Source organism: Bufo bufo, chromosome 7 (genome assembly GCF_905171765.1).
Source record: "Bufo bufo chromosome 7, aBufBuf1.1, whole genome shotgun sequence".
Classification (NCBI taxonomy): domain Eukaryota; kingdom Metazoa; phylum Chordata; class Amphibia; order Anura; family Bufonidae; genus Bufo; species Bufo bufo.
The window spans coordinates 136,934,221-136,960,807 of record NC_053395.1 but is presented as its reverse complement, the minus strand read 5'-3'; the positions used below and the strand labels follow the sequence as shown (position 1 = coordinate 136,960,807).

The 26,587-nt window shown below is 41.8% G+C and overlaps 1 protein-coding gene across 1 annotated transcript in view; it reads left to right on the top strand.

Annotated features, from left to right (window-relative positions):
* Positions 1 to 26,587, top strand: part of PARD3B (par-3 family cell polarity regulator beta) — a 1,801,259-nt gene that overhangs the window by 719,808 nt on the left and 1,054,864 nt on the right. The window contains 1 exon segment of the mRNA XM_040441847.1: positions 2,491 to 2,575. Coding sequence (XP_040297781.1) covers positions 2,491 to 2,575 — 85 coding nt within the window.

Below are 26,587 nucleotides of genomic sequence, written 5' to 3'. Positions count from 1 at the left end.
CTTACAGATACTATAAAAGTACAAAAGCTGATTAGCGATACGCTAATCAGCGAATCAGTGAGTGCGGTGGGCTGGGCGCTAAACGATCGCTAACTACCTAACCAAGGGGCCTAAAACTATCCTAAAACTATCAGTCAATACCAGTAAAAAAAAAAAGGGACAGTTTACACTGATCACTTTTTCCCCTTTCACTAGGTGATTGACAGGGGCGATCAAGGGGTTAATTGGGGTGATGGGGGATGATCTGGGGCTAAGTGTAGTGTTTGGTGGCTACTCACTGTGATGTGTGCTCCTCTGCTGGGACCAACCGACGAAAAGGACCAGCAGAGGAGCACAGAAGCCATTTAACACCTTATATTTATAAATATAAGCTGTTATATGGCTTCTGATTCGGTTTTTTGAAAATCACCAGCCTGCCAGCAACAATCATTGGCTGGCAGGCTGGTGACGAAATTGTTCTTTAACTTTTGCCGGCCCGCAATGCGCATGCGCGGGCCGGCTCAGACCGAAGTCTTGCGTCTCGCGAGATGACGCACGGATGCGTCCAGGAGGAATGAATCGACCGCCACCAGGACGCATCCGTGCGTTAGGCGTTCGGGAAGCGGTGAAAGGGAATCTGTCACCTGCTTTTAGCATTTTAAGCTGTCACCATAGCCATGTTCACAAAAGTACCTTATTTCTTGCAGTCTTCTAATTACTTTATTTTGTTTTGTCCTTTTGATAAAAAAAGCCCTTTTTCTCATATGCTAATGAAGCGCCGAGCCCAGTGACGTAATCTGAGCGCTGTTGCCCTGAGGAGGTTGATGATCGCGTAGGCGGTACTGCGCCTGCGCGATATTTCTGGCCGCTGACAGGAAGAAGGACAGGGCATTTCTAGAAGGTAGACAATGACGCGGCGAGGGGGCGGAACCGTTTGCCGGGGCTGTGGGAGGTTATTTCAGGATCAGGAGGCGTTCTTGGGATTCAAATTAAGGTGGGCTGGGCACTGCAGGGGGGCGTCACTGGGCACCAGAGAGGAAAAAAAACACCCCTCTGGGCACCTTGAAGCTTCATTAGCATATGAGAAAAAGGGCTTTTTTATCAAAAGGACAAAACAAAATAAAGTAAGAAGACTGCAGGAAATAAGGTACTTTAGTAAACATGACAATGGTGACAGCTTAAAATGCTAAAAGCAGGTGACAGATTCCCTTTAACAATTTCATATGTGTAAACAGGAATTGATCACTGCACACACAATTACAGACTATTAATTTGTCCACAATACCATGCAAATGCAACAGTCTGCTTTACAAACAATGGAATATGCTATCAAAATTACAATTTTGTAAACGTTCACTACAGCAAGAAATGACTCGTTCGTCGCTCAGTTGTACTGGTCATAGTCTCGTGTTAAGGTACCTTTAATGTTTACTACATCTCTATATGTAGTCTATCTTTACAGTATGTCTGTTTTTCTATTTTTTTTCTAGGTTTTGTTTCTAGTGGATCTTGTCGTGTATAGAGGCGCTATGTCAAGCTTGTGCAGTGCTTTATACAGGGGTTCAATCTTTGTTCTTTGAACCATAGTGTTATACATTTCCCTCCAAAGGACGTAGACTGGATATTATGTAGCGTATTAGTTTTGCCCAGAGTGTTCCTTTAAGTTTGATTCAGCTTCCATACTAACCAATACCATGAGCATTTTACCCTATAACCCATACCTAAGACTTTCATTTGGTATTTCAGAATTAAACACTGTAATTTCTGCATGCTATTAAGCAATACATAAATCATTTTATTTATTTTTTTGTCAAGGAAATGCATCAGTAGCGACCAAGAAATATTTTTTATTGATCTCGCCTCTGATGCGTAGTCACAACAACTTTTTCATGGTTTGTGTATGTGACGTCTGTGTGAAGCATAATGGTATCAGTTCTTAGCATCTTGTGTGTATAATTGAGAAAATCTGCATATAAAACTGCCAAGCCCAAGAGTTGGAAAGTGGATATTTTGCACGGCCCTGAGGCTGCTCTACTTTTCAGAGAACATATTGAATTTAGATCAGTAGAAGCGGGAGCTCATCTGCTTTGGACAACTGGTATTGGTTGTGTTTTGAAGCCGATGCTGTAGGCTCTTCTTCCAGATGGAGATAGATTTCTGATGTGCAAGACAACCAGTTATAAGCGTATAAGTGCCGAATTTCAAATCATTGGCAGAGCGAGGATTTGGGAATATTTAAAAACAAAAACATGTTGAGCGTTAACATGACTTCAAAATCATAAAGGTTTTCTCGTCCGCAACTTTGTAAAATGCTGGTGAACATATGGGTGTTAGAAAAAAATACAGCATGGGCAGATTATGTAAACTATACTCAGTCAATTGAACAAGTCATGTTTTCCTGTCTGGGTGTGAGCGCTGTGATATTTGCTATTTGTTTGTGTAATTTTCATATTAGTTGAGCAGATGATAATGTTTTGATTATTAATACTATTTTAATGTGATTCACTTTAGGAGCATTCGGAGCCAGAACTTGTATTAAGAACGAACCTAGAGAATCATATCATAGAACATAATGGCCTGCAAGACAAGATGAAAGGTATTGTGGTATTATCTCATTTAGATTGAAATTAATTCTTAGTTTATATGTTGACAAATTCTTTAATAATTGAGATTGAAGATGAAGACCATGTTTTAAGGAGACAAATTATAAAAATGTCTGTTTAATGTAACGTATGTTGTGTGCAAGTCGGTGTGATCACTCAGAATACAGGATTGCACTATTGTTATATTCCTCAGCATGTTACTTTTAGGCCTCTTCACACGGGCGTCACGTTTTGTCTCTGGATGGGAGGTGTGCACCCACCTTGAGTGAGCGCTTACTAAACATATACATCATCCTGGCCATACTAGTGGCTTGCTACCAACCACTCAAACAAAATTAAATTAATGTGTGTTACCTTATGTGAGGAATATGGGTTAATATTTACTGTCAGCCATGTCCCCACACCGGCTATCAGCTGAAAGGTAGCAGAGGTAGTGAGCTCCACAGGGGGCCCTGCTTCAAAGCTAGCAGATGGCAGAGGACCTCTAGCAGTCCACCAGTGTTTACAACTTTTCACACTTCCATTCAGCCAGCCAGGAACCCAGCTAATGGAACAGGAAAGACATCTCTGCAGGAGGTCTAGTCCATTCCCCCGTTCAATGGAAATTTTCAGACTTTCTGGGGCCGGCAGTTCATAAGGAATTATAAATCGCCCGGCCATCACAGGCATAAACCAGATACATATTTGTACCCCTGTGGCCACGATGAACAAGCCCGTGGTCTCAGTCTGGTGGTGGGATGCCAGGGAAGGGAGGTATACATATCTCCCCACATAAACTAAATAACAGTACCATGATTGGACTCTACTTGTAGCCGGAACCCAGGCGGGTCTGTTGGTCCCAGAACAATCTCCCTGTGACCTTCTGGTCTGGAGCTATTAACCATAAAGGGTTTTGTGGGTCATCAAGCTGCCAGGATCAGCAGGGAGGGGGGACCCTTCCCAGAGGCGGGAAGAGGAGGGGCCGGCTACAGTTAAAAAGACTTGTGCCAGCAAGGAGGGTCACATCGTGCCATGTGTTTAGAGGGACCTGCAACCTGCTGACATCACTGCCCTCCATGTGAATACATTTTGTGCTGTCTTGTATCTCGATCACAAATCCCCATGTCCGTGTTTCGGCCTAGTCATACGCTACCGCAGGTTGGTTTCTTACCCTATATAATCCCATTAGCGGACCGGGCTTATATCAAACAAGGAACTGGTGGCAGTCTGCCCGGGCTGAAAACACATTGTTTGACTGGGGCAGTGAAAAGGCTCCCTCAGCTTGTTGCCTCTCTGTGCCCGTGTGGACAGGAGGAGTCTGTGAAAACTGTACCAAAACTGACCTTACCCACTCCTCGAGGAGGGTGTAACGTCACGCCTTGGTAACCAGTGACCATATCGTATCTCATGAGCTCAACGTAGTTGACGTCAAGCAGGCACGAGGGGTGGTATTTTTTACACCTCACACTAGGAGTAAGTGTCCACTTTGAGGCTATCAATTCCGATAACAGTCTCCTCAGACAGGTTCTTCATCCTTAGATGGCTTTCTTTATGTAGTGCACACCTTGCACCTTAATAGCTCAGTAAAAAGCTGGACTGTGTTACAATGAAAAATGTACTAGCCAGAAAGGGAACGATTGGTCCTACTACCAACCTGCCCATAAAAATCCAGGCCTGAAAATAGGATTTAACAAAGTCCTTATTACTCTTTGTTAGGGATACTCCGCTTTTCTGGATTCCTTATATCTCATTCAGCTTTCCCTGGAAGAGATATATGCTTCCAGGAGTCTAGTACATGAGGAATCTTGGGGAATATAACTATCCCTGATCACTTTTTCTGTGTCACAGTATGTTATACCTGTTTCTATTGTTTTATAGCTTCTCCCTTTTTGTTTCCTTAAATGCATACGTTTTCATTAAGTTACTACTTTCTATCCTACCCTATTTTTATCCTATTTGGTTATGTTTATTATAAGATAACCTTTCAGCTCCCCTTGATACAGTATGTCTGTTTTGGTAAATACCTGCATTTCCTATTAATTAACATTGTGTGTTCTTCCTCTTGAAAATGTGTAAATATAATTCCCTTGGTCAATAGGGTGTGTCAGTGTAGCGCCCGACACGGTCAGCTTTCATTGGACATTGGTAGGGTATGAGAGAGAGAATGGTAACTCACAATTCTCACTTTATTCTCAACTCCATTTTTATGGAGTTTGTAATTGTTCTCCCATTTTTGTATGTGTACCCACCTACAGTACAGAACAAAAGTTTGGACACACCTTCTCATTCAAAGAGTTTTCTTTATTTTCATGACTATGAAAATTGTAGATTCACACTGAAGGCATCAAAACTATGAATTAACACATGTGGAATTATATACATAACAAACAAGTGTGAAACAACTGAAAATATGTCATATTCTAGGTTCTTCAAAGTAGCCACCTTTTGCTTTGATTACTGCTTTGCACACTCTTGGCATTCTCTTGATGAGCTTCAAGAGGTAGTCCCCTGAAATGGTTTTCACTTCATAGGTGTGCCCTGTCAGGTTTAATAAGTGGGATTTCTTGCCTTATAAATGGTGTTGGGACCATCAGTGGCGTTGAGGAGAAGTCAAGTGGATACACAGCTGATAGTCCTACTGAATAGACTGTTAGAATTTGTATTATGGCAAGAAAAAAGCAGCTAAGTAAAGAAAAACGAGTGGCCATCATTACTTTAAGAAATGAAGGTCAGTCAGTCAGCCGAAAAATTGGGAAAACTTTGAAAGTAAGGGCTATTTGACCATGAAGGAGAGTGATGGGGTGCTGCGCCAGATGACCTGGCCTCCACAGTCACCGGACCTGAACCCAATCGAGATGGTTTGGGGTGAGCTGGACCGCAGAGTGAAGGCAAAAGGGCCAACAAGTGCTAAGCATCTCTGGGAACTCCTTCAAAACTTTTGGAAGACCATTTCAGGGGACTACCTCTTGAAGCTCATCAAGAGAATGCCAAGAGTGTGCAAAGCAGTAATCAAAGCAAAAGGTGGCTACTTTGAAGAACCTAGAATATGACATATTTTCAGTTGTTTCACACTTGTTTGTTATGTATATAATTCCACATGTGTTAATTCATAGTTTTGATGCCTTCATAGTCATGAAAATAAAGAAAACTCTTTGAATGAGAAGGTGTGTACAAACTTTTGCTCTGTACTGTATGTGTTCACCCATGCAGTTCTTTCCAGTGTTTCTAGTGTAAATTAGAGTGAATCTGGAGGGCCATGTGAGGTCACACCCCTCCTGCTAAGCCCTGCATACTTTTTTGCACTGCTTTTGAAAAGTGACTAGAAAAGTAAAGCTACGAATCATGGCGCAGACATGGGTGGGCTGAAATGTGTGACCTTTTTACACCATAAAAGTGGCATACAAAGTTTGGTATGTCTGCACTAGGGTGTCAGCTTTTTGAATCTGATTAGAAGGGCAGATAACCTAATACACAGACATAATACTAATACTTTATTTTACAGTTTCCATTAACAAACTATGGAATCTCTCACAATTTGAATAAAATACGAACAAACATTATTTTTGGAGCAGCTAGCTCATCATTGTGTATGAAGTGGTACAAAGATAAACCTCAAGTATTGTAAGACTATATTGTATGAATTTTACATTTATCAACCATCAGTATGGCAGTCCTCTGGTTAACTGACTGCTGATGCCTTGAGTGGAAAGACTCAGGCTTTGCTTTTACTCAAAGCCACTTAGATTTACATGAGACTGCAGATTGAATGCACTAAAGTGTAGAATGAAAAAGTCACATTTTGGGAAAAATAACATTATTGCAGCTGTTCGCAAATCCTTTTCCAGCCAGAGGTCTCTAGCAAAATAATATGTATAAATCTTTTGCCATTTTCACTAGCTGACTGCATGTTAAGTGACCCAAATAGATTTTTTGCAGGAATATTTTTTTTATTTTTAGCCACCTCCCAAAATAGTAATAGTATTTTAAAATCTTACTACTGACATTCACTATGTTTCCTTTGACAATGACTTGCTTGTGCTATATACATCCATGGTTTTAAAAGTAGCCGTCTAGTGTGTACAGTCGTGGCCAAAAGTTTTGAGAATGACACAAATATTAGTTTTCACAAAGTTTGCTGCTAAACTGCTTTTAGATCTTTGTTTCAGTTGTTTCTGTGATGTAGTGAAATATAATTACACACACTTCATACGTTTCAAAGGCTTTTATCAACAATTGCATGACATTTATGCAAAGAGTCAGTATTTGCAGTGTTGGCCCTTCTTTTTCAGGACCTCTGCAATTCGACTGTGCATGCTCTCAATCAACTTCTGGGCCAATTCCTGACTGATAGCAACCCATTCTTTCATAATCGCTTCTTGGAGTTTGTCAGAATTAGTGGGTTTTTGTTTGTCCACCCGCCTCTTGAGGATTGACCACAAGTTCTCAATGGGATTAAGATCTGGGGAGTTTCCAGGCCATGGACCCAAAATGTCAACGTTTTGGTCCCCGAGCTACTTAGTTATCACTTTTGCATTGTTCTTCACCAAACTGTTGTTGGATTGTTGGAAGAAGTTGCTGTTGGAGGGTGTTTTGGTACCATTCTTTATTCATGGCTGTATTTTTGGGCAAAATTGTGAGTGAGCCCACTCCCTTGGATGAGAAGCAACCCCACACATGAATGGTCTCAGGATGCTTTACTGTTGGCATGACACAGGACTGATGGTAGCGCTCACCTTTTCTTCTCCGGACAAGCCTTTTTCCAGATGCCCCAAACAATCGGAAAGAGGCTTCATCGGAGAATATGACTTTGCCCCAGTCCTCAGCAGTCCATTCACCATACTTTCTGCAGAAGATCAATCTGTCCCTGATGTTTTTTTTGGAGAGAAGTGGCTTCTTTTCTGCCCTTCTTGACACCAGGCCATCTTCCAAAAGTCTTCGCCTCACTGTGCGTGCAGATGCGCTCAAACCTGCCTGCTGCCATTCCTGAGCAAGCTCTGCACTGGTGGCACTCCGATCCCGCAGCTGAATCCTCTTTAGGAGACGATCCTGGCGCTTGCTGGACTTTCTTGGACGCCCTGAAGCCTTCTTAACAAGAATTGAACCTCTTTCCTTGAAGTTCTTGATGATCCTATAAATTGTTGATTGAGGTGCAATCTTAGTAGCCACAATATCCTTGCCTGTGAAGCCATTTTTATGCAACGCAATGTTGGCTGCATGCGTTTCTTTGCAGGTCACCATGGTTAACAATGGAAGAACAATGATTTCAAGCATCACCCTCCTTTTAACATGTCAAGTCTGCCATTTTAACCCAATCAGCCTGACATGATGATCTCCAGCCTTGTGCTCGTCAACATTCTCACCTGAGTTAACAAGACAATTACTGAAATGATCTCAGCAGGTCCTTTAATGACAGCAATGAAATGCAGTGGAAAGGTTTTTTGGGGATTCATTTTCATGGCAAAGAAGGACTATGCAATTCATCTGCCCACTCATAATAACATTCTGGAGTATATGCAAATTGGAATTATAAAAACTTAAGCAATATTTATGTAATTCTCAAAACTTTTGGCCACAACTGTATATTATTTGTGTCTACCTATAAGAAAATCATTGGTCTAGATTTACTAATGTGTCTGTGCCAAAAATCTGGCTAAAAAGTGTTGCAAGCTGGCATATATAGGGTTTCTACACTTTTTTTCCAATATGCTTTATAATGAGGTGGGGCTTAGCATAAATGGGTGGAGCTCTGTAGAAAAGGGACAGTCACACGACCTAAGATCCACCATTTTGCGCCAAACTTGTGCCACAATTCTAGTGGAATAATCCGGTTGTAGGTGAACCACTAGTTGGTATAGATTGAGAGGAAAATGTATATCCCTGAGCCACTGTAATAAATGTGGTGCAGGTCTAGACAGCCTGTCTAAAAAGCCCTTTACATTGCCCTATATTAGGGCAGATTATCTTTAGCGAGAATCTGCCGATGTAAAGGTGCCACAGATTACCTGATGAACAAGCAAATCTCTTGTTCAGTGGGTAATATGATTGTTGGTGCGGACACCTAAATCATCTTTTGCAGATAGCAGATCATGGTGTCTAAATGGCACTGTGCTGAGGCAAGCAATGATTCTGTATGGAGATGAATGATGGCTTAGCGATTGATGGTCTTCATACTGTGGCATAGATCACTGCATGTAAATACAGTTGTCTCCTCCACTGATGAGCAGGCGCTTGCCGGGAAGGAACGCTTCCTTCCCAACAATTGCTTGCTACATCAGGCCAAAGTTTGAGTTTGGGACCCTAAAATGGCTCTAAAAATGTCATGGAAAGGGCTAGAGGGCTGCAAATGGCATCAAAATGTGGTTAAGAGCATGACAAGTGCTCTGCAATTAGGAGGTTGAGGTGGCGGTGTAGGTGGAAGCGGCGGTGGAGGTGGACGAGGTAGCCAATACTGTTTTTTTTTTTTTTTATTAGGGTACACTCCAAAAGACTGTGAAATATCCAAAATACAACAATGAGCAATTGCTCTGTAGTATAACAATGGCTGGTTAAGGCCGGTATACATGTCTATTCTGCACAAGGTACGGACAAGTCCTGTGGGATCCATGCCTGGTTCATCTTAATGAACGTGAGCTTGTCTACATTTGCTGTGGACAGGTGGCTGCGCTTGTCTGTGATAACGCCCCCTGCCGTGCTAAACACATGTTCAGATAATACACTGGATGCAGGGCAGGCCAGCACCTCAAAGGCGTAAAGGGAAAGCTCAGGCCATGTACCCAATTTGGAGACCCAGAAGTTGAAGGGGGCAAACTCGTCATTCAGTACGTGTAGGCGTGTGCACACATACTGCTCCACTATGTTGGTGAAATGCTGCCTCCTGCTAAGACGTTCCATATCAGCTGGTGGTGCTGGTTGTTGTGGCGTGCTGACAAAGCATTTCCGCATTTCAGCCATGCTAACCCTGCCTTCTGAGGTGCTGGTGGTGCCCCAGCTGCGTTGGCGACCTCTTCCTCCTCCTCTGCCTTCACCTTGTGCTTCCACTGTGCCCCCGCTGTTAGGTGGGAATGCCACTAGCAGCGCGTCTACCAGTGTGCGCTTGTCCTCGTGCATCTTACGATCACGCTCCATTGACAGAATTAAGGACGGTACGTTGTCCTTGTAACGGGGATCCAGCAGCGTGGCCACCCAGTAATCAGCATGTGAATGTGGGCAACTTGGCAGTCATTGCGGAGACACTGCAGCATGTGTGCCAGGCTGCCCAGAGGCAACGAAAAGCTGTCTGTGGGAGGTGTATTGTCTGTGTCCTCTGTATCCCCCCAGCCATACATCAGTGATGGCCATGAGCTGGTTTGGGTGCCACCCTACTGTGAACACGGTTCCTCCTCCTCCTCATCCTCCACCTCCTCATCCTCCAGAACTGTGCCCTGGCTGGACAATTGTGTGCCTGGCATTTGTGGGTGCAGGAACCCACCCTCGGAGCCACTTGTGAATGACTGGCCGGAAACCCTATGAAATGAACCCTCTTCCTCCTCCTCCTCCTCCTGTGCCACATTCTCTTCCATCATCGCCAGCAGCATTTTTTCAAGGAGGCATAGAAGTGGGATAGTAACGCTCAGAACGGCGTTATCGGCACTGGACATGTTGGTGGAGTACTCGAAACAGCGCAACAATGAACACAGGTCTCGCATGGAGGCCCAGTCATTGGTGGTGAAGTGGTGCTGTTCCACAAAGCGACTCACCCAGCAGCTCTGACATATCGGAGTAATTTTTAAGGAACCTCTGCACCACCAAATTCAGCACATGCGCCAAGCAATGGATGTGTGTCAAATCGGCTAGTCCCAGAGCTGCTACGAGACTTCACCCATTATCGCACACCACCAGGCCGGGCTTGAGGCTCACTGGCACCAACCACTCATCGGTCTGTTGTTCAAGGCCCGTTTGTCCCCCAAATAGATAAGTTTTAAAACTGCCTGCTGTCGTTTACCCCTGGCTGTGCTGAAGTTGGTGATGAAGGTGTTAGGCTGACCAGATTAGGAGTTGGTAGAGGATGAGGAAGCAACAGGAGGCATACTGAAAAACCCTGCAATCCTCGGTGGTGGAAGGACATGTGCCAAACTGCTATCATCCTCAGGCCCAGCCGCCACTGCATTTACCCAGTGTGCTATTATGGAGATATAATGTCCCTGACCATGCTTAATAGTCCACGTATCCGTAGTTAGGTGGACCTTGCCACAGATGGTGTTGCGCAGTGCACACCTGATTTTGTCTCCCACTTGGTTGTGCAGGGAAGGGATGGCACACCTGGAAAAGTAGTGGTGGCTGGGCATGACGTACTGTGGGACAGCCACCGCCATAAGGCTTTTAAAACTCTCCGTCTCCACCAGACGGAATGACAGCATTTCAAAGCCAGTAATTTTGGGTAGGGGTGTACTTCCTATTCCTCTCCAGCGTTTGGGAGATGGAGAGTTGAACGCTTCCTTGGGACATTGTGGAGATGCTTGGTGACCTAGGTGGTGGTGTTGCTGGCAGATCCTCTGTTTGCGGGGTGGCAGGTGCCACTGTCCCTCCAGAGGTGGATGAAGAGGCCGAGACTGCAGCAGAAGAGGAAGCAGGAGGAGACCTTTCTTTGTTTTTGAGGTGCCTACTCTACTGCAACTCGTGCTTTGCAGGTTGAGAAAGTTTATGCCTCGCTTTAGGCTCTGATTGCACAGCGTGCAAACCACTCGTGTCTTGTCGTCAGAACATTGTGTGAAGAACTGCAACGCCAGGAAACTCCTTGGAGAGCTGGCTTTGGTGTGCTCGGTCCCTTGCTGCGGTGGGCAGTAGCAGGCGTACTGTCTAGGGGATGGCCGCTCTGCTTCCGCACCCTACTCCCTCTTCTGCTGTGCTGGTGGCTCTGTGTGACCACCGCCTCTTCCTCCGAACTTCACAGGTCACTCGCATGACCTTGATTCCATGTGGGATCGAGGACCTCATCATCCTCCACATAATCTTCCACCCAATCTTCACCCCTACCCTCCTTGTCAGTCTGCACACTTTCAAAAGCCACAGCATTTGGCACCTGTGTTTCGTCATCATCCGAGACGTGCTGCGGTGGTCCTCCTATGTACTCATCTTGAAACATAAGTGGTTGGGCATCGGTGCACTCAATCTCTTCCACTTCTGGGGCAGGGATAGGTGGATGGCCCTAGGAAACCCTGCTAGCAGAGTCATCAAAAAGCAGAACTGCTGCATGACTTCGGGCTTAGACTGCTTGGCTGATTTGCAAGGGGGTGAGGTGAAAGACTGATGGATATCGGCTGCAGGTGCCAACTCTGTTCTTTCAGCAGAAGACTGGGTGGGAGACAATATGAAGGATCTGGAGGCACTGTCAGCAACCCAATCTACTATCGCCTGTACTTGTTCTGGCCTCACCATTCGTAGAGCCGCATTAGGCCCGACTAAATACCACTGAAGGTTATGTCGCCTACTCGCACCTGAGGAAGGTGTTTCACTTGTGCGTGTAGCTGGCAATGATCAACTACGTCCGCTGAGTATTTTGCCCAAAAAGTTTTTTTTTATAAAACCCAGAAAATGATTGCTGTATTTCTAGCTTAAATTGCACACTGACAAAATGTTTTTTTTTGTTTTTTTTTAAACCCAGATTATTATTGCAGTATTTCAAGTTTGGATTTGAATGTCACAAAAGCACATATGCAGTGCTGGTGCACTGAGCTTGCATAAAATGGCCACCGCCCACCTAACTAACAGACGGCTAAAAGTTATTTTTATGTGTCACTGGGCTCAGGGCAGTGTAAAAAGATTGTGCACTGCACCCACAAAACTAAAGCTAGGTAGATCGCTGAGTTAACACGCACTTCTGATTAAAGATTCCTTCCTATTCTCTCCCTCACAGCAGCAGCATCCTCTCCCTCACCATTACGTTAATATTCCTGCTTAATTACATGATTAACATTTATATCAGTTGATATATTTTGGGAGGCAAATCCTCACCATTTTTAAGATCTCTGCTCTCTATGAAGGGAAATTTTCTTGAAAAGAAATCCCTACATGGCTAATTAGGGGAAAGAGCTGTGATATACGTAACTAGCCATGTAGTATACCTGTATGAGCATGTGATATCAGGACAGGTTTTCATCCCCAGGATGTATGTAGGATTATCTTCTCTGACACCAAGCAGTGATCTGAAGATAATGGTCAGGAGTTGAACTTTTTCTAATAAAATTAATTGATTAGAGCTGGGGACCCATATATATATATATATATATATATATATATATATATATATATATATATATATATTTATTTGATTACCTATAATTTTCATTTGCATCCTATTTTTGAACCTCTTTTCTAAAAAAAAAACAAATTTATCAAAAATCTTAGTTGCCACTCCTTGGGAAAATGAAAAATGTAATCTGATTGGCTGTTATAGGTAACTAAGCTAGTTATTCTTTACACCAGATAAATCCCCCATTTGATATTGGCCAATGGTGGACAAGAGCCAGTTCTACCTAAACATTCTCAAAGATCAGGTCTTCTCAAACTTCTCACCTTCACTGGTGAAGCACAACAAGGGAAGAAGTTCTGACAGAAGTTATCATATAGCCGACTCTTTTTGTGCTTCTTTTACTGTTATATAGCATTTATGAGACACATTTAAGATAAATTGTTGTTTTGGTTTATTTTTATTGTAGTGTAGAGACAGGGATGTTAAACATTTTTGTGATGTACTTCATTAGTGAAAGATGTTCTTTTTTTTAATTAGAAAACAGGGTGTCTTCTTAGCAAGGCACTAACAGCAGTGCTATGGAGAGCCTGTCTACAGTCTGCAGAAGACACCTGTGTGTAACTACACAGTCGCTACCCCAGTCTCTGACTATGGACATGTGGCCTAACTATCACTGTCCATCACCCTGTCTATCGGACTTGTTACACACAGGCATCTTTAGTTCTCAGAAAAATGCTGAAGACTGAAGACAGACTCTCTTTACTGAAGATGGATTTACACGGGACGATTCTGCACCTGATTGTCAAGAAGAAAGTGAAGAAAGTGTTCCTTATGGACAGTCGGCTGCTCGCTCACTAAAAGATACCACTGTATTTACATGCAATGATCTTTAACTGTAGGGGGACGAGGAATCGCTATTGCGATCCTTCGTACTTATACAGAGTCATAGTTTCTGAGCAGAAGATCCCTGTTTAGACCACACAATCTGCTGCCCAGAAACTATGATTGGTGGTGCCTGAATGATTGACAGGATCACCCGATGAATGAGTGTTTTGCTTGTTCATCGGGTGATCGGCAGCACATTTACACAGGCAGTTTGTCGGGAATGACGGTTCGCAGAAAGTTCTTTCTTGATAATCTAGACGATTATTGGCTCGTGTAAATGTTGTTTAAGACTCAGTGACAGCTTTGATAGAAGACGCTTTAAACTAAAACAAGTTACATTTTTTTGTGGACTATGAAGAATGAAGTAACTCCAGCATCTCCATGTTCTGGCTGGAGAGGCGCTGTAAATGAAAATATCGAGAAGCCTTTCCCTAGATAATGTGAACACTGACTAATACACAATGCACCATGAGAGGCTGCAAGGACTGGTAGGATATATTGGGGATATAGATCATCATGTATAAATGCACTGAGCAAAAATATAAATGCAACACTTTTTGTTTTGCTCGTATTTTGCATGAGCTGAACTCAAAGATCTGAAACATTTTCTACATACACAAAAGACCCATTACTCTCAAATATTGTTCACAAATCTGTCTAAATCTGTGTTAGTGAGCACTTCTCCTTTGCCGACATAATCCATCCCACCTCACAGGTGTGGCATATCAAGGTGCTGATTAGACAGCATGAATATTGCACAAGTGTGCCTTAGACTGCCCACAATAAAAGGCTACTCTGAATTGTGCATAGTTCTGCCTTAGCAGCGCCCTCAGAAGAGGTTCATCTGTTTTTATCTCATTCACGTCCGACAGTTTTGCCTTAGGCTACTTTCACACTCGCATTTGGTACGGATCGGTCATTAATCTGCACAAACACATCCGTTCATATAATACAACCGCATGCATCGTTCAGAACGGATCCTTTTTTATCTTTAACATAGCCAAAACGGATCAGTCTTTAACACCATTGAAAGTTAATGGGGGTCGGATCTGTTTTCTATTGTGTCAGTGACGAAGTCCCTATTGACTTACATTGTGTGTCAGGACGAATCTGTTTGGCTCAGCAGCAGCGTTTTAGTGTCCGCCTCCAAAGCAGAATGGAGGCGAAACTGAGCCAGACTGATGCATTCTGGGCGGATCCTTATCCATTCAGAATGCATTAAGGGCAAAACTGATCCGTTTTGAACCACTTGTGAGATCCCTGAACAGATCTCACAAACGGAAACCAAAACGCCAGTGTGAAAGTAGCCTAACTGGGGTTGGTCAGAAAACCGGTCAGTATCTGGTGTGGCCACCATTTGCCTCACGCAGTGCGACACATCTCCGTCGCATAGAGTTGATCAGGTTGTTGATTGTGGCCTGTGGAATGTTGGTCCACTCTTCTTCAATAGCTATGCGAAGTTGCAGAATATCGTCAGGAACTCGAACACGCTATTGTATATGCCGATCCAGAGCATCCCAAACAGGCTCAATGGTTGATATGTCCGGTGAGTATGCTGGCCATGCAAGAACTGGGATGTTTTCAGCTTCCAGGAATTGTTTACAGATCTTTGCAATATAGTGCCGTGCATTATCATTCTGCAACATGAGGTGATGGTCGTGGAGGAATGGCACAACAATGGGCCTCAGGATCTCGTCACGGTATCTCTGTGCATTCAAAATGCCATCAATAAAATGCACCTGTGTTTATTGTCAGTAACATACGCCTGCCCATACCATAACCCCACCGCCACCATGGGCCACTCGATGCACAACGTTGACGTCAGCAAACCGCTCACCCACACGATGCCACACACGCTGTCTGCCATCTGACCTGAACAGTGAAAACTGGGACTCATCCGTGAACAGAACACCTCTCCAGACACCATTAAATGTGATCATTTGCACACTCAAGTCAGTTATGACGAAGAACTGCAGTCAGGTCCAGACCCCGATGAGGACGACGAGCATGCAGATGAGCTTCCCTGAGACGGTTTCTGACAGTTTGTGCAGAAATTCTTTGGTTATGCAAACAGATTGTTGCAGCTGTCCGGGTGGCTGGTCTCAATCATGGAGGTGAACATGCTGGATGTGGAGGTCCTGGGCTGGTGTGGTTACACGTGGTCTGTGGTTGTGAGGCCGGTTGGATGTACTGCCAAATTCTCTGAAACACCTTTGGAGACTGCTTATGGTAGAAAAATGAACATTCATTGCATGGGCAACAACTCTGGTAGACATTCCTGCAGTTGCATGCTCCCTCAAATGTTGCGACATCTGTGGCACTGTGCTATGTGATCAAACTGCACATTTTAGAGTGTCCTTTTTATTGTGGACAGTCTAAGGGCTCTTTCACACTTGCGGCAGGACGGATCCGACATGCTGTTCACCATGTCGGATCCGTCCTGCCGCTATTTCGCCGTGCCGCCGGACCGCCGTTCCGTCCCCATTGACTATAATAAGGACGGGGACGGAGCTCCGGCGCAGCATGGCGGTGCACGCCGAAAGCCCCAAGACTAAAAAGTCGGACATGCAGGACTTTTTTAGTCCGGCGGCTTTCGCCGTGCACCGCCGTGCTGCGCCGGAGCTCCGCCCCCGTCCCCATTATAGTCAATGGCGACGGAGCGGCGGCACGGCGAAATAGCGGCAGGACGGATCCGACATGGTGAACAGCATGTCGGATCCGTCCTGCCGCAAGTGTGAAAGAGCCCTTAGGCTCACTTGTGCAATATTCATGCTGTCTAATCAGCCCCTTGATATGTCACACCTGTGAGGTGGGATGGATTATCTCTGCAAAGGAGAAGTGCTCAACTTGCTGTTTGCGTTATCCATCAGAATACAGATAAATGAAATTTATCATCTTTGAACTAAAAGACAAAGTAGACACAGGAGAAAAGAAGATTATCTCCAGGTTTTAAAGATTCACTTTAAGACATTTCCATGGTACGACATATCCATGGTGAATTTGCAGCACAATCTACACATGTTACATGCGTTGCTGCAGATTAACCACAGTACTTTAAGAGGGGGGGACCTTGGTGGAAGTCCGCAACAGGATTTGACGTGGTGTGGAAAATTTCCACAGCATGTTTGACTTTTCTAAAATCGTATCCATTTATATGCTACTGTATTCTTTAAAAATTTTTTGGATCAAGCCTTAGTGTTAGGGTCCGATCACACATCCGTAAGTATTATGCGGATCCGCAAAACACGGGCACGGCAAAGTGCGTTCCACATTTTGCGGACTGCACATAACCGGCACTTAATAGAAAATGCCTATTCTTGTCCGCAATTGCGGACAAGAATAGGACATGTTCTATTTTTTTCAGGAACAAAATTGCGGACCCGGAAGTGCGGATCCGCAGCACATCGTGTGGCCCCATAGAAATGAATGGTTCCGCAATTCCGTTCCGCAAAATGCGGAACAGAATTGCCGACGTGTGAATGGGGCCTTAATAGTATTGTTTAATTGGCTTGTAGAATAGATAGGCTGTTTTCCTGTAAATGCTGTGAATGAAGGTTTAGGGATAATTCTCGTGTAGCAGAGTTGTTGGGGAAATTTCCGCAACTCGATATTCACCTGAATCCATGCATATGCTATATCAGACCTTCTCACTAACTACATACTCCACAGTCCAAGGCTCCAGGTCTTGTCCGATAAATTCTTCATTGTGCACCTGTAAGACTGCTACCAGAGCTGCGTTATGGAATACATATTATCTGCGGCCAATGGGTATTAGAAATACTGTAGATATTTATTCCACTTACACGCACAATGCTGGAAAGAAAATGTTGAGGTCAATACTCTGAACATGCAGTACTGTATGAATTTAAAGTACTTATCCAAATAATTTAGCTGTGGGAAGAATATTGTGTTTTACTGCTACATAAGTAAATCTAACATGGCATTCAGCAGTCATGCAGTTCTATATTTTGTGTGTCCCTTCTTATGGTTCAGGCAGGTCCACCATTAATATTACTATTACATTTTGTTAACTCTTCCTTTACTTTACAATCTGGCTATGTTCTGTGATGCTTGGGTGGATCCGGCCTATAAACAACACTAAGAAATTTCTACTATTTTCATATATTCCTGGTCCATCTGTCACTAAAAAGTGAACTTTGTGAATTGTTAAAGATACTCTATATTCTGCAGTGGACAACTTAGAAAAATATCCCTCCATAATCTAGAAAACAGTATCCTGTGATTAAATACAATCACCGCCACACTGGGAATCCTTTACAAGCCAGGACATATGGATCCTTGCATCATGAATGGTTAGAGAACCGCAGAGCAATTATCTGGCTCGTGTAACATTTATTTCAAGCTTGCCTAAGGTAAACCTCATGAGCGTAATTTGCTGTCTAGATGCGTATAACAAGAAGCTGTATGACAAGTTCAAAGATATCCTGCCCTTGTGTTGTTGTTACTTTTATAGACCAAGCTATAATCTGGGGCTTTACATACTGTTTTTAATATTTTTTTCAATTTTTTGAGAGTCAAATTTATATATAATTTATTCAACACAAGGGTTTTACACTTTCTGCTCCTTTCCACACAAAAGTAAATGAATCCCAATTTTTACATAGTAGAACAGAGACATTCAATCTGTTAGATTTGGGTTCCCTTTCAGTAGACTTCTGCACCCCAACCTTCTTATATACCTAAGGGCTCATGCAGACAAATGTATTTTCTTTCCCTGTCCATTCAGTTTTTTTGCGGACCCGTTAATTTCAATGGTTCTTCAAAAAAATGGAAGTTACTCTGTGTGCATTCCGTTTCTGTATGTCTGTTCCGCAAAGAAATAGAACATATCCTATTAAGGTCCGCATAACGGACAAGGATAGCACTGTTATATTTGGAGCCGGCTGTTCCGTACCACAAAATACAGAATTCACACGGACGTCATAATTATTTTTTGCGGATCCGTGTTTTGTGGACCGCAAAATACATACAGACGTGTGGATGAGCCCTAATACAGTATATGTAAGACTAAAACGGCATGCTTTCAGAGGGGAAATGACATAATCCGGTGACATGCTACATTTCTCTTTTACAAAGGATTGGAGAGAAAGTAACTAGACACTAGGTCTTATTACATGATGGTAGTTAAGATATTATAACATAAACTGGTTGTTAGTGTGACCCAGGGCAAAAGTAAAAGTAGTGCCCCCCAAATGCTGAAATACGGTACCAACCACATAATTACATTTAGTCAAGTCAGAAGATGATGTGCATAGAGCCTCGGTGCTGATCTCTGGTTCTCCCACATATGTTACTAGGTTTTGAAACAATCAGAAGCACGAGCTCCAAGAAATTTCACGCCTCCACGACACACACAAAATAATTTACATATCTGCATACTTTTATAGTTTTAAACACAAAAACTGTAGGCCCAAATTATTAAAAATGTATTCACTTCATTAACACATTAACCCCTTAAGGACGCAGCCCTATTTCACCTTAAGGACTTGGCCATTTTTTGCAAATCTGACCAGTGTCACTTTAAGTGCTGATAACTTTAAAACACTTTGACTCATCCAGGCCATTCTGAGATTGTTTTTTCGTCACATATTGTACTTCATGACACTGGTAAAATGAAGTAAAAAATAAAATCTTTTTTATTTATAAAAAAAATACCACATTTTCAAAAAAAAATAAAAAAATTGCAAATTTCCAAGTTTCAATTTATCTACTTCTATAATACATAGTAATACCTCCAAAAATAGTTAGTACTTTACATTCCCCATATGTCTACTTCATGTTTGGATCATTTTGGGAATGATATTTTATTTTTTGGGGATGTTACAAGGCTTAGAAGTTTAGAAGCAAATCTTGAAATTTTTCTGAAATTTTCAAAAACCCAATTTTTAGGGACTAGTTAAGGTCTAAAGTCACTTTGCGAGGCTTACATAATAGAAACCACCCAAAAATGAACCCATTCTATAAACTAAACCCCTCAAGGTATTCAAAACTGATTTTACAAACTTTGTTAACCCTTTAGGTGTTCCACAAGAATTAATGTAAAATTGAGATACAATTTCAGAATTTCAATTTTTTGGTAAATTTTCCATTTTAATCCATTTTTCCCAGTAACAAAGCAAGGGTTAACAGCCAAACAAAACTCAATATTTATGGCCCTGATTCTGTAGTTTACAGAAACACCCCATATGTGGTCGTAAACAGCTGTACGGGCACACGGCAGGGCGCAGAAGGAAAGGAATGCCATACGGTTTTTGGAAGGCAGATTTTGCTGGTCTGGTTTTTATGACACCATGTCCCAATTGAAGCCCCCCTGATGCACCCCTAGAGTAGAAACTCCAAAAAAGTGGCCCCATTTTAGAAACTATGGGATAGGGTGGCAGTATTGTTGGTACTAGTTTAGGGTACATATGATTTTTGGTTGCTCTATATTACACTTTTTGTGAGGCAAGATAACAAGAAATAGCTGTTTTGGCACCGTTTTTATTTTTTGTTATTTACAACATTCATCTGACAGGTTAGATCATGTGATATTTTTATAGAACATGTTGTCACGGATGCGGCAATACCTAATATGTATACTTTTTTTTTATTTATGTAAGTTTTACACAATGATTTCATTTTTGTGTTTTAGTGTTTCCATAGTCTGAGAGCCATAACTTTTTCAGTTTTTGGGCGATTACCTTGGATAGGGTATGATTTTTGCGGGATGAGATGACGGTTTTATTGGCACTATTTTGGGGTGCGTGTGACTTTTTGATCGCTTGCTATTACACTTTTTGTGATGTAAGGTGACAAAAAATGGTTTACTCAGCACAGTTTTTATTTAATTTTTTTTACGGTGTTCATCTGAGGGGTTAGGTCATGTGATATTTTTATAGAGCCGGTCGATACGGATGCGGCGATACCTAATATGTATACTTTTTTATTTATTTATGTACGTTTTACACAATAACAGCTTTTTTTTTAAACAAAAAAAATGATGTTTTAGTGTCTCCATATTCTGAGCCATAGGTTTTTTTTATCTTTTGGGTGATTGTCTCAGGTAGGGGATCATTTTTTGCGGGATGAGGTGACGGTTAGATTGGTACTATTTTGGTGGGCAAACGCCTTTTTGAACGCTTGCTGTTGTACTTTTTGTGATGTAAGGTGCCAAAAAATGGTTTATTTAGCACAGTTTTTATTTTTTACGGTGTTCATCTGAGGGGTTAGGTCATGTGATATGTTTATAGAGCCGGTCGATACGGACACGGCGATACCTAATATGTGTACTTTTTAAATTTTTCCCCCTATTTTTTAAAAAAATTTTTTTTTTACTTTATTTGGTGAAAATGACGTTTTTGTTTATTTTTACTTGAAACTTGAAAAAAAAATTTGGGGGAAACTTTTTTTTTTCAACTTTTTTTCACTTTCTTTTTTGTCCCACTTTGGGACTTGAACTTTGGGGGGTATATTCCTTTACAATGCATTCCAATATTTCTGTATTGGAATGTATTGGCTGTATGAGTAATACTCATACAGCTTCCGGGGCCTGTGAGATCCAAGGGGCTGGATCTCACAGGCTCTTCACCGGAAGGCAGTGCGCTGCCTTCCATGCCATCGGGTCCCCCCTACAGCCGCATGGGGACCCGATGGCACCGCCGCAACCGCAGGTAAAGCCGCAAACCGCAGGTCTGAATTGACCTGCGGTTTGCGGCAATCGCCGATACGGGGGGGTTCACATGACCCCCCCCGGCGTTGTGACAGGGTGCCCGCTGTGCCGCAATCGCGGTTTAAACTCATGATGTACCGGTACGTTATGGGTCCTTAAGGACTCGGGAAACATGCCGTACCAGTACGTCATGCGTCCCTAAGGGGTTAAGGACCGGGCTCATTTTCACCTTAAGGACCGGGCCATTTTTTGCAAATCTGACCAGTGTCACTTTATGTGTGAATAACTTTAAAACACTTTTACTTATCCAGGCCATTCTGATAATTATTCATTTACATTCCCCATATGTCTACTTCATGTTTGGATCATTTTGAGAATGCCATTTTATTTTTGGGGATGTTACAAGGCTTAGAAGTTTAGAAGCAAATCTTGACATTTTTCCGAAATTTTCCAAAACCCACTTTTTAAGGACCAGTTCAGGTTCAGGCTTACTTAATAGAAACCACCTAAAAATTACCCCTTTTTGGAAACGACTCATTTAACAAACATTGTTAACCCTTTAGGTGTTCCACAAGAATTAATTTAAAATAGAGATGAAATTTCAGAATTTCACTTTTTTGGCAGATTTTACATTTTTTCCTCTAACAAAAGGATTAACAGCCAAACTAAACTAAATATTTATTGCCCTAATTCTGTAGTGTACAGAAATACCCCATATGTGGTCGTAAACTGCTGTACAGGCACACAGTAGGGCGCAAAAGGAAAGGAACACCATATGGTTTTTGGAGGGCAGATTTCACTGGGATAATTTTAACTTGCCATGTCACATTTAAATACCCCCTGATGCACCCCTAGAGTAGAAACTCCAAAAAAGTGACCCCATTTTGGAAACTATGGGATAAGGTTTCAGTTCTGTTGGTACTATTTTAGGGTACACATGATTTTTGATTGCTCTATATTACACTTTTTTGAGGCAAGGTAACAAAATTTGCTGTTTTGGCACTGTTTTTATTTTTTGTTATTTACAACGTTCATCTTACAGGTTAGATCATGAGCTATTTTTATAGAGCAGGTTGTTACGGACGCGACAATACCAAATATGACTTTTTTTGTTTCAGTTTTATATAATAAAGCATTTTTGAAAAAAAAAATTAAATAAATTGTGTCTCCATATTCTGAAAGCCACATTTTTTTTTATTTTTTAGGCAACTGTCTTATGTAGGGACTGTTTGATTGGTACTATTTTAGGGTGCATATGACTTTTTGATCGCTTGGTATTGCAATTTTTGTGATGTAAGGTGTTTTATTTTTATTTTTTTACAGTGTTAACCCGAGGGGTTAAGTCGTGTGACATTTTTATAGAGATGGTTTTTACGGACCCAGCAATACCTAATATGTCTACTTTTTTATTTACGCTAATATAATATTTGAAACAAAAAAAAAATCATGTTTTAGTGTCTTAGTAGTCTGAGAGCTATATTTTTTTTTTTTTTTTTTTTTTTTTGTGCGATTGTCCTATGTAGGGGCTCATTTTTTTGCGGGATGAGGTGACAATTAGATTGATACTATTTTGGAGGGCATAAGCCTTTTTGATTGCTTAGTGTTGCACTTTTAGTGATGTAAGGTAACAAAAATTGCTTTTTTTGACACTGTTTTTATTTTTCTATGGTGTCTATCGGACGGGGTGGATCATGTGATATATTTATATAGCCAGCCGTTACGGACACGGCTATATCTAATATGTGTGTGTTTTTCTTTTTTCTTTTCTTTTTTTTAATTATAAAATTAGGGAAAAGGGGCGTTTTTTTTCTTTTTTTAACTTGAAACTTTATTTTTTTGTGAATATAGTATGGCAAAATCCATTGACTCTCAGTTGTAGTCATTCACTTTTGACATCTTTTCCATCTGGACCAGATGGTCAAGAAGACTTTTCCAGCCATGACTTGTGTCTGCAGAGTTCGCTGCATGGATATCTCTGGCTTCTAGCACCCTCTCTACTTTTTCCCATCTACATACACTTCTCACCCTGCTGCTACCCTCAGTTCTGTGCCTGTTGTGTCCTATTTGTCCTTGTTACTATACTTTTTGTGTTACATAGTGCCCCCAAGTACTGTACCTTAGACATAAGTATCAGAGTTATACTTAACCCTCCAAAAAGTGCCACACAGCATCTTTGAAAACAATAGTACCTCCAAAATTAATAGTACCAAACAGATAGGGCCCCTTACTATGCACCACAAAGTAATAATTTCCCATTAGTATTTCACAATTAATAGTGTCACCTCTTGTATCCTAACAGTAATAATGCCCCCTATAGGCCCTACACAGTAATAGGGTACCCCACAAAATAATAATGACCACCTTTGCACCCTATACAAAAGTAGTAATTCCCCTTTTTTTCCCTAGAAAAAATGAAAGTAGAGATTTTTAATGTGACAGGCTAAAAAAGGGTTGTTATAAATGTTTTGGTGCTGTTATTGTTACAAACTCCAACTTTTTACTAACCCCTTTGTGCCCTAAATTTCCCACTCTTTCCCCAAATAATAATAAATATACTTATCTAATCCCAATTCTATGGTGATCAGAGGGACTAAGGCCTCTTGTAGTCTGTAGCAGGGACTTCATCATGCAACATGTGCCTGGATACTGACCTCCTTTGTGGGGTCCTTCTGGCTTGTAGGCCACAGGAATAGAGTGGCCTTTGGGAATGACAAGGCAGAGATCCTATGACTTTCTGCGGTGCTATAGATTCTCCTGGACAATTGCTGGGCCTGCATGAACCAATGAACCAGCAAAATGGGAGCAGTGTTGGGAGATATTGGTTCATCCATGGTGCCCCCTCTGATGCAATAGATCTTTGCAGAGATAACCCCATGCATCTAGCAATGAATATTTATGTGGTTAACTTGTTTGGTGACTAACACATTTTATTTATTTTATTTTTTTCATGTCAGCAGGCTGCATATCAGCGTTGTTTTTTTATATGGCTTCATCTAAATGGGGCATATGTTTTGTTTCCTGGGTAGATGGGAACATGAAATATCCAGACTTTTAGATTTTTTGTCACATATAGCTTTTTGTGTGTGATATATATATATACAGGGAGTGCAGAATTATTAGGCAAGTTGTATTTTTGAGGATTAATTTTATTATTGAACAACAACCATGTTCTCAATGAACCCAAAAAACTCATTAATATCAAAGCTGAATATTTTTGGAAGTAGTTTTTAGTTTGTTTTTAGTTTTAGCTATTTTAGGGGGATATCTGTGTGTGCAGGTGACTATTACTGTGCATAATTATTAGGCAACTTAACAAAAAACAAATATAAACCCATTTCAATTATTTATTTTTACCAGTGAAACCAATATAACATCTCAACATTCACAAATATACATTTCTGACATTCAAAAACAAAACAAAAACAAATCAGTGACCAATATAGCCACCTTTCTTTGCAAGGACACTCAAAAGCCTGCCATCCATGGATTCTGTCAGTGTTTTGATCTGTTCACCATCAACATTGCGTGCAGCAGCAACCACAGCCTCCCAGACACTGTTCAGAGAGGTGTACTGTTTTCCCCTCCTTGTAAATCTCACATTTGATGATGGACCACAGGTTCTCAATGGGGTTCAGATCAGGTGAACAAGGAGGCCATGTCATTAGATTTTCTTCTTTTATACCCTTTCTTGCCAGCCACGCTGTGGAGTACTTGGACGCGTGTGATGGAGCATTGTCCTGCATGAAAATCATGTTTTTCTTGAAGGATGCAGACTTCTTCCTGTACCACTGCTTGAAGAAGGTGTCTTCCAGAAACTGGCAGTAGGACTGGGAGTTGAGCTTGACTCCATCCTCAACCCGAAAAGGCCCCACAAGCTCATCTTTGATGATACCAGCCCAAACCAGTACTCCACCTCCACCTTGCTGGCGTCTGAGTCGGACTGGAGCTCTCTGCCCTTTACCAATCCAGCCACGGGCCCATCCATCTGGCCCATCAAGACTCACTCTCATTTCATCAGTCCATAAAACCTTAAAAAAATCAGTCTTGAGATATTTCTTGGCCCAGTCTTGACGTTTCAGCTTGTGTGTCTTGTTCAGTGGTGGTCGTCTTTCAGCCTTTCTTACCTTGGCCATGTCTCTGAGTATTGCACACCTTGTGCTTTTGGGCACTCCAGTGATGTTGCAGCTCTGAAATATGGCCAAACTGGTGGCAAGTGGCATCTTGGCAGCTGCACGCTTGACTTTTCTCAGTTCATGGGCAGTTATTTTGCACCTTGGTTTTTCCACACGCTTCTTGCGACCCTGTTGACTATTTTGAATGAAACGCTTGATTGTTCGATGATCACACTTCAGAAGCTTTGCAATTTTAAGAGTGCTGCATCCCTCTGCAAGATATCTCACTATTTTTGACTTTTCTGAGCCTGTCAAGTCCTTCTTTTGACCCATTTTGCCAAAGGAAAGGAAGTTGCCTAATAATTATGCACACCTGATATAGGGTGTTGATGTCATTAGACCACACCCCTTCTCATTACAGAGATGCACATCACCTAATATGCTTAATTGGTAGTAGGCTTTCGAGCCTATACAGCTTGGAGTAAGACAACATGCATAAAGAGGATGATGTGGTCAAAATACTAATTTGCCTAATAATTCTGTACAGGGTGTATATATATATATCTTACCAATGAGGCAGCTGTGAGAGCAGACACACTTAGCATGAAGTTTTTGAACAGTCATAGTAGATGTTCTCTCCCACTAAATATTCTTTTTTTTTTTCAGTGAAAGTGCTTTTTCAAAATTCTTTCCTTCTTCATTGATGTTATATTGAAGTATTTTCTGACCGTGCACGTTATCCTAAGTGCTCATATGACTCCATGTCAGTGAGACTGCCTTCTTTGTAATGTCTAGGTTAATGTAATGGGAATCCTTTTGTTGAGTGTCTCAGGGCTACACTGTCAGTATTTGTACGATTTTGGAAGAATGATTCTTTTTCATGTCCCGATTTTGTGTCTGTCCCTGTCAGTACACTTTGATATATTTCCTTGCTCCAAGTCCTTCATGTAATACTTGTGTTTTTCTTCCTTTCTGGAAGCCAATAGTGGACTTATTTTTTTCCGAAGTTACATGTCCCCTCTTCCTGTAGGTTTTTCCTTTTTAATACTCTAGAATGGTATTAATTTTGTTTCCATTTTTTAACAACTTCTGATACTCTCAACAAAGCCAACATATTTCTTTTATAGCATCT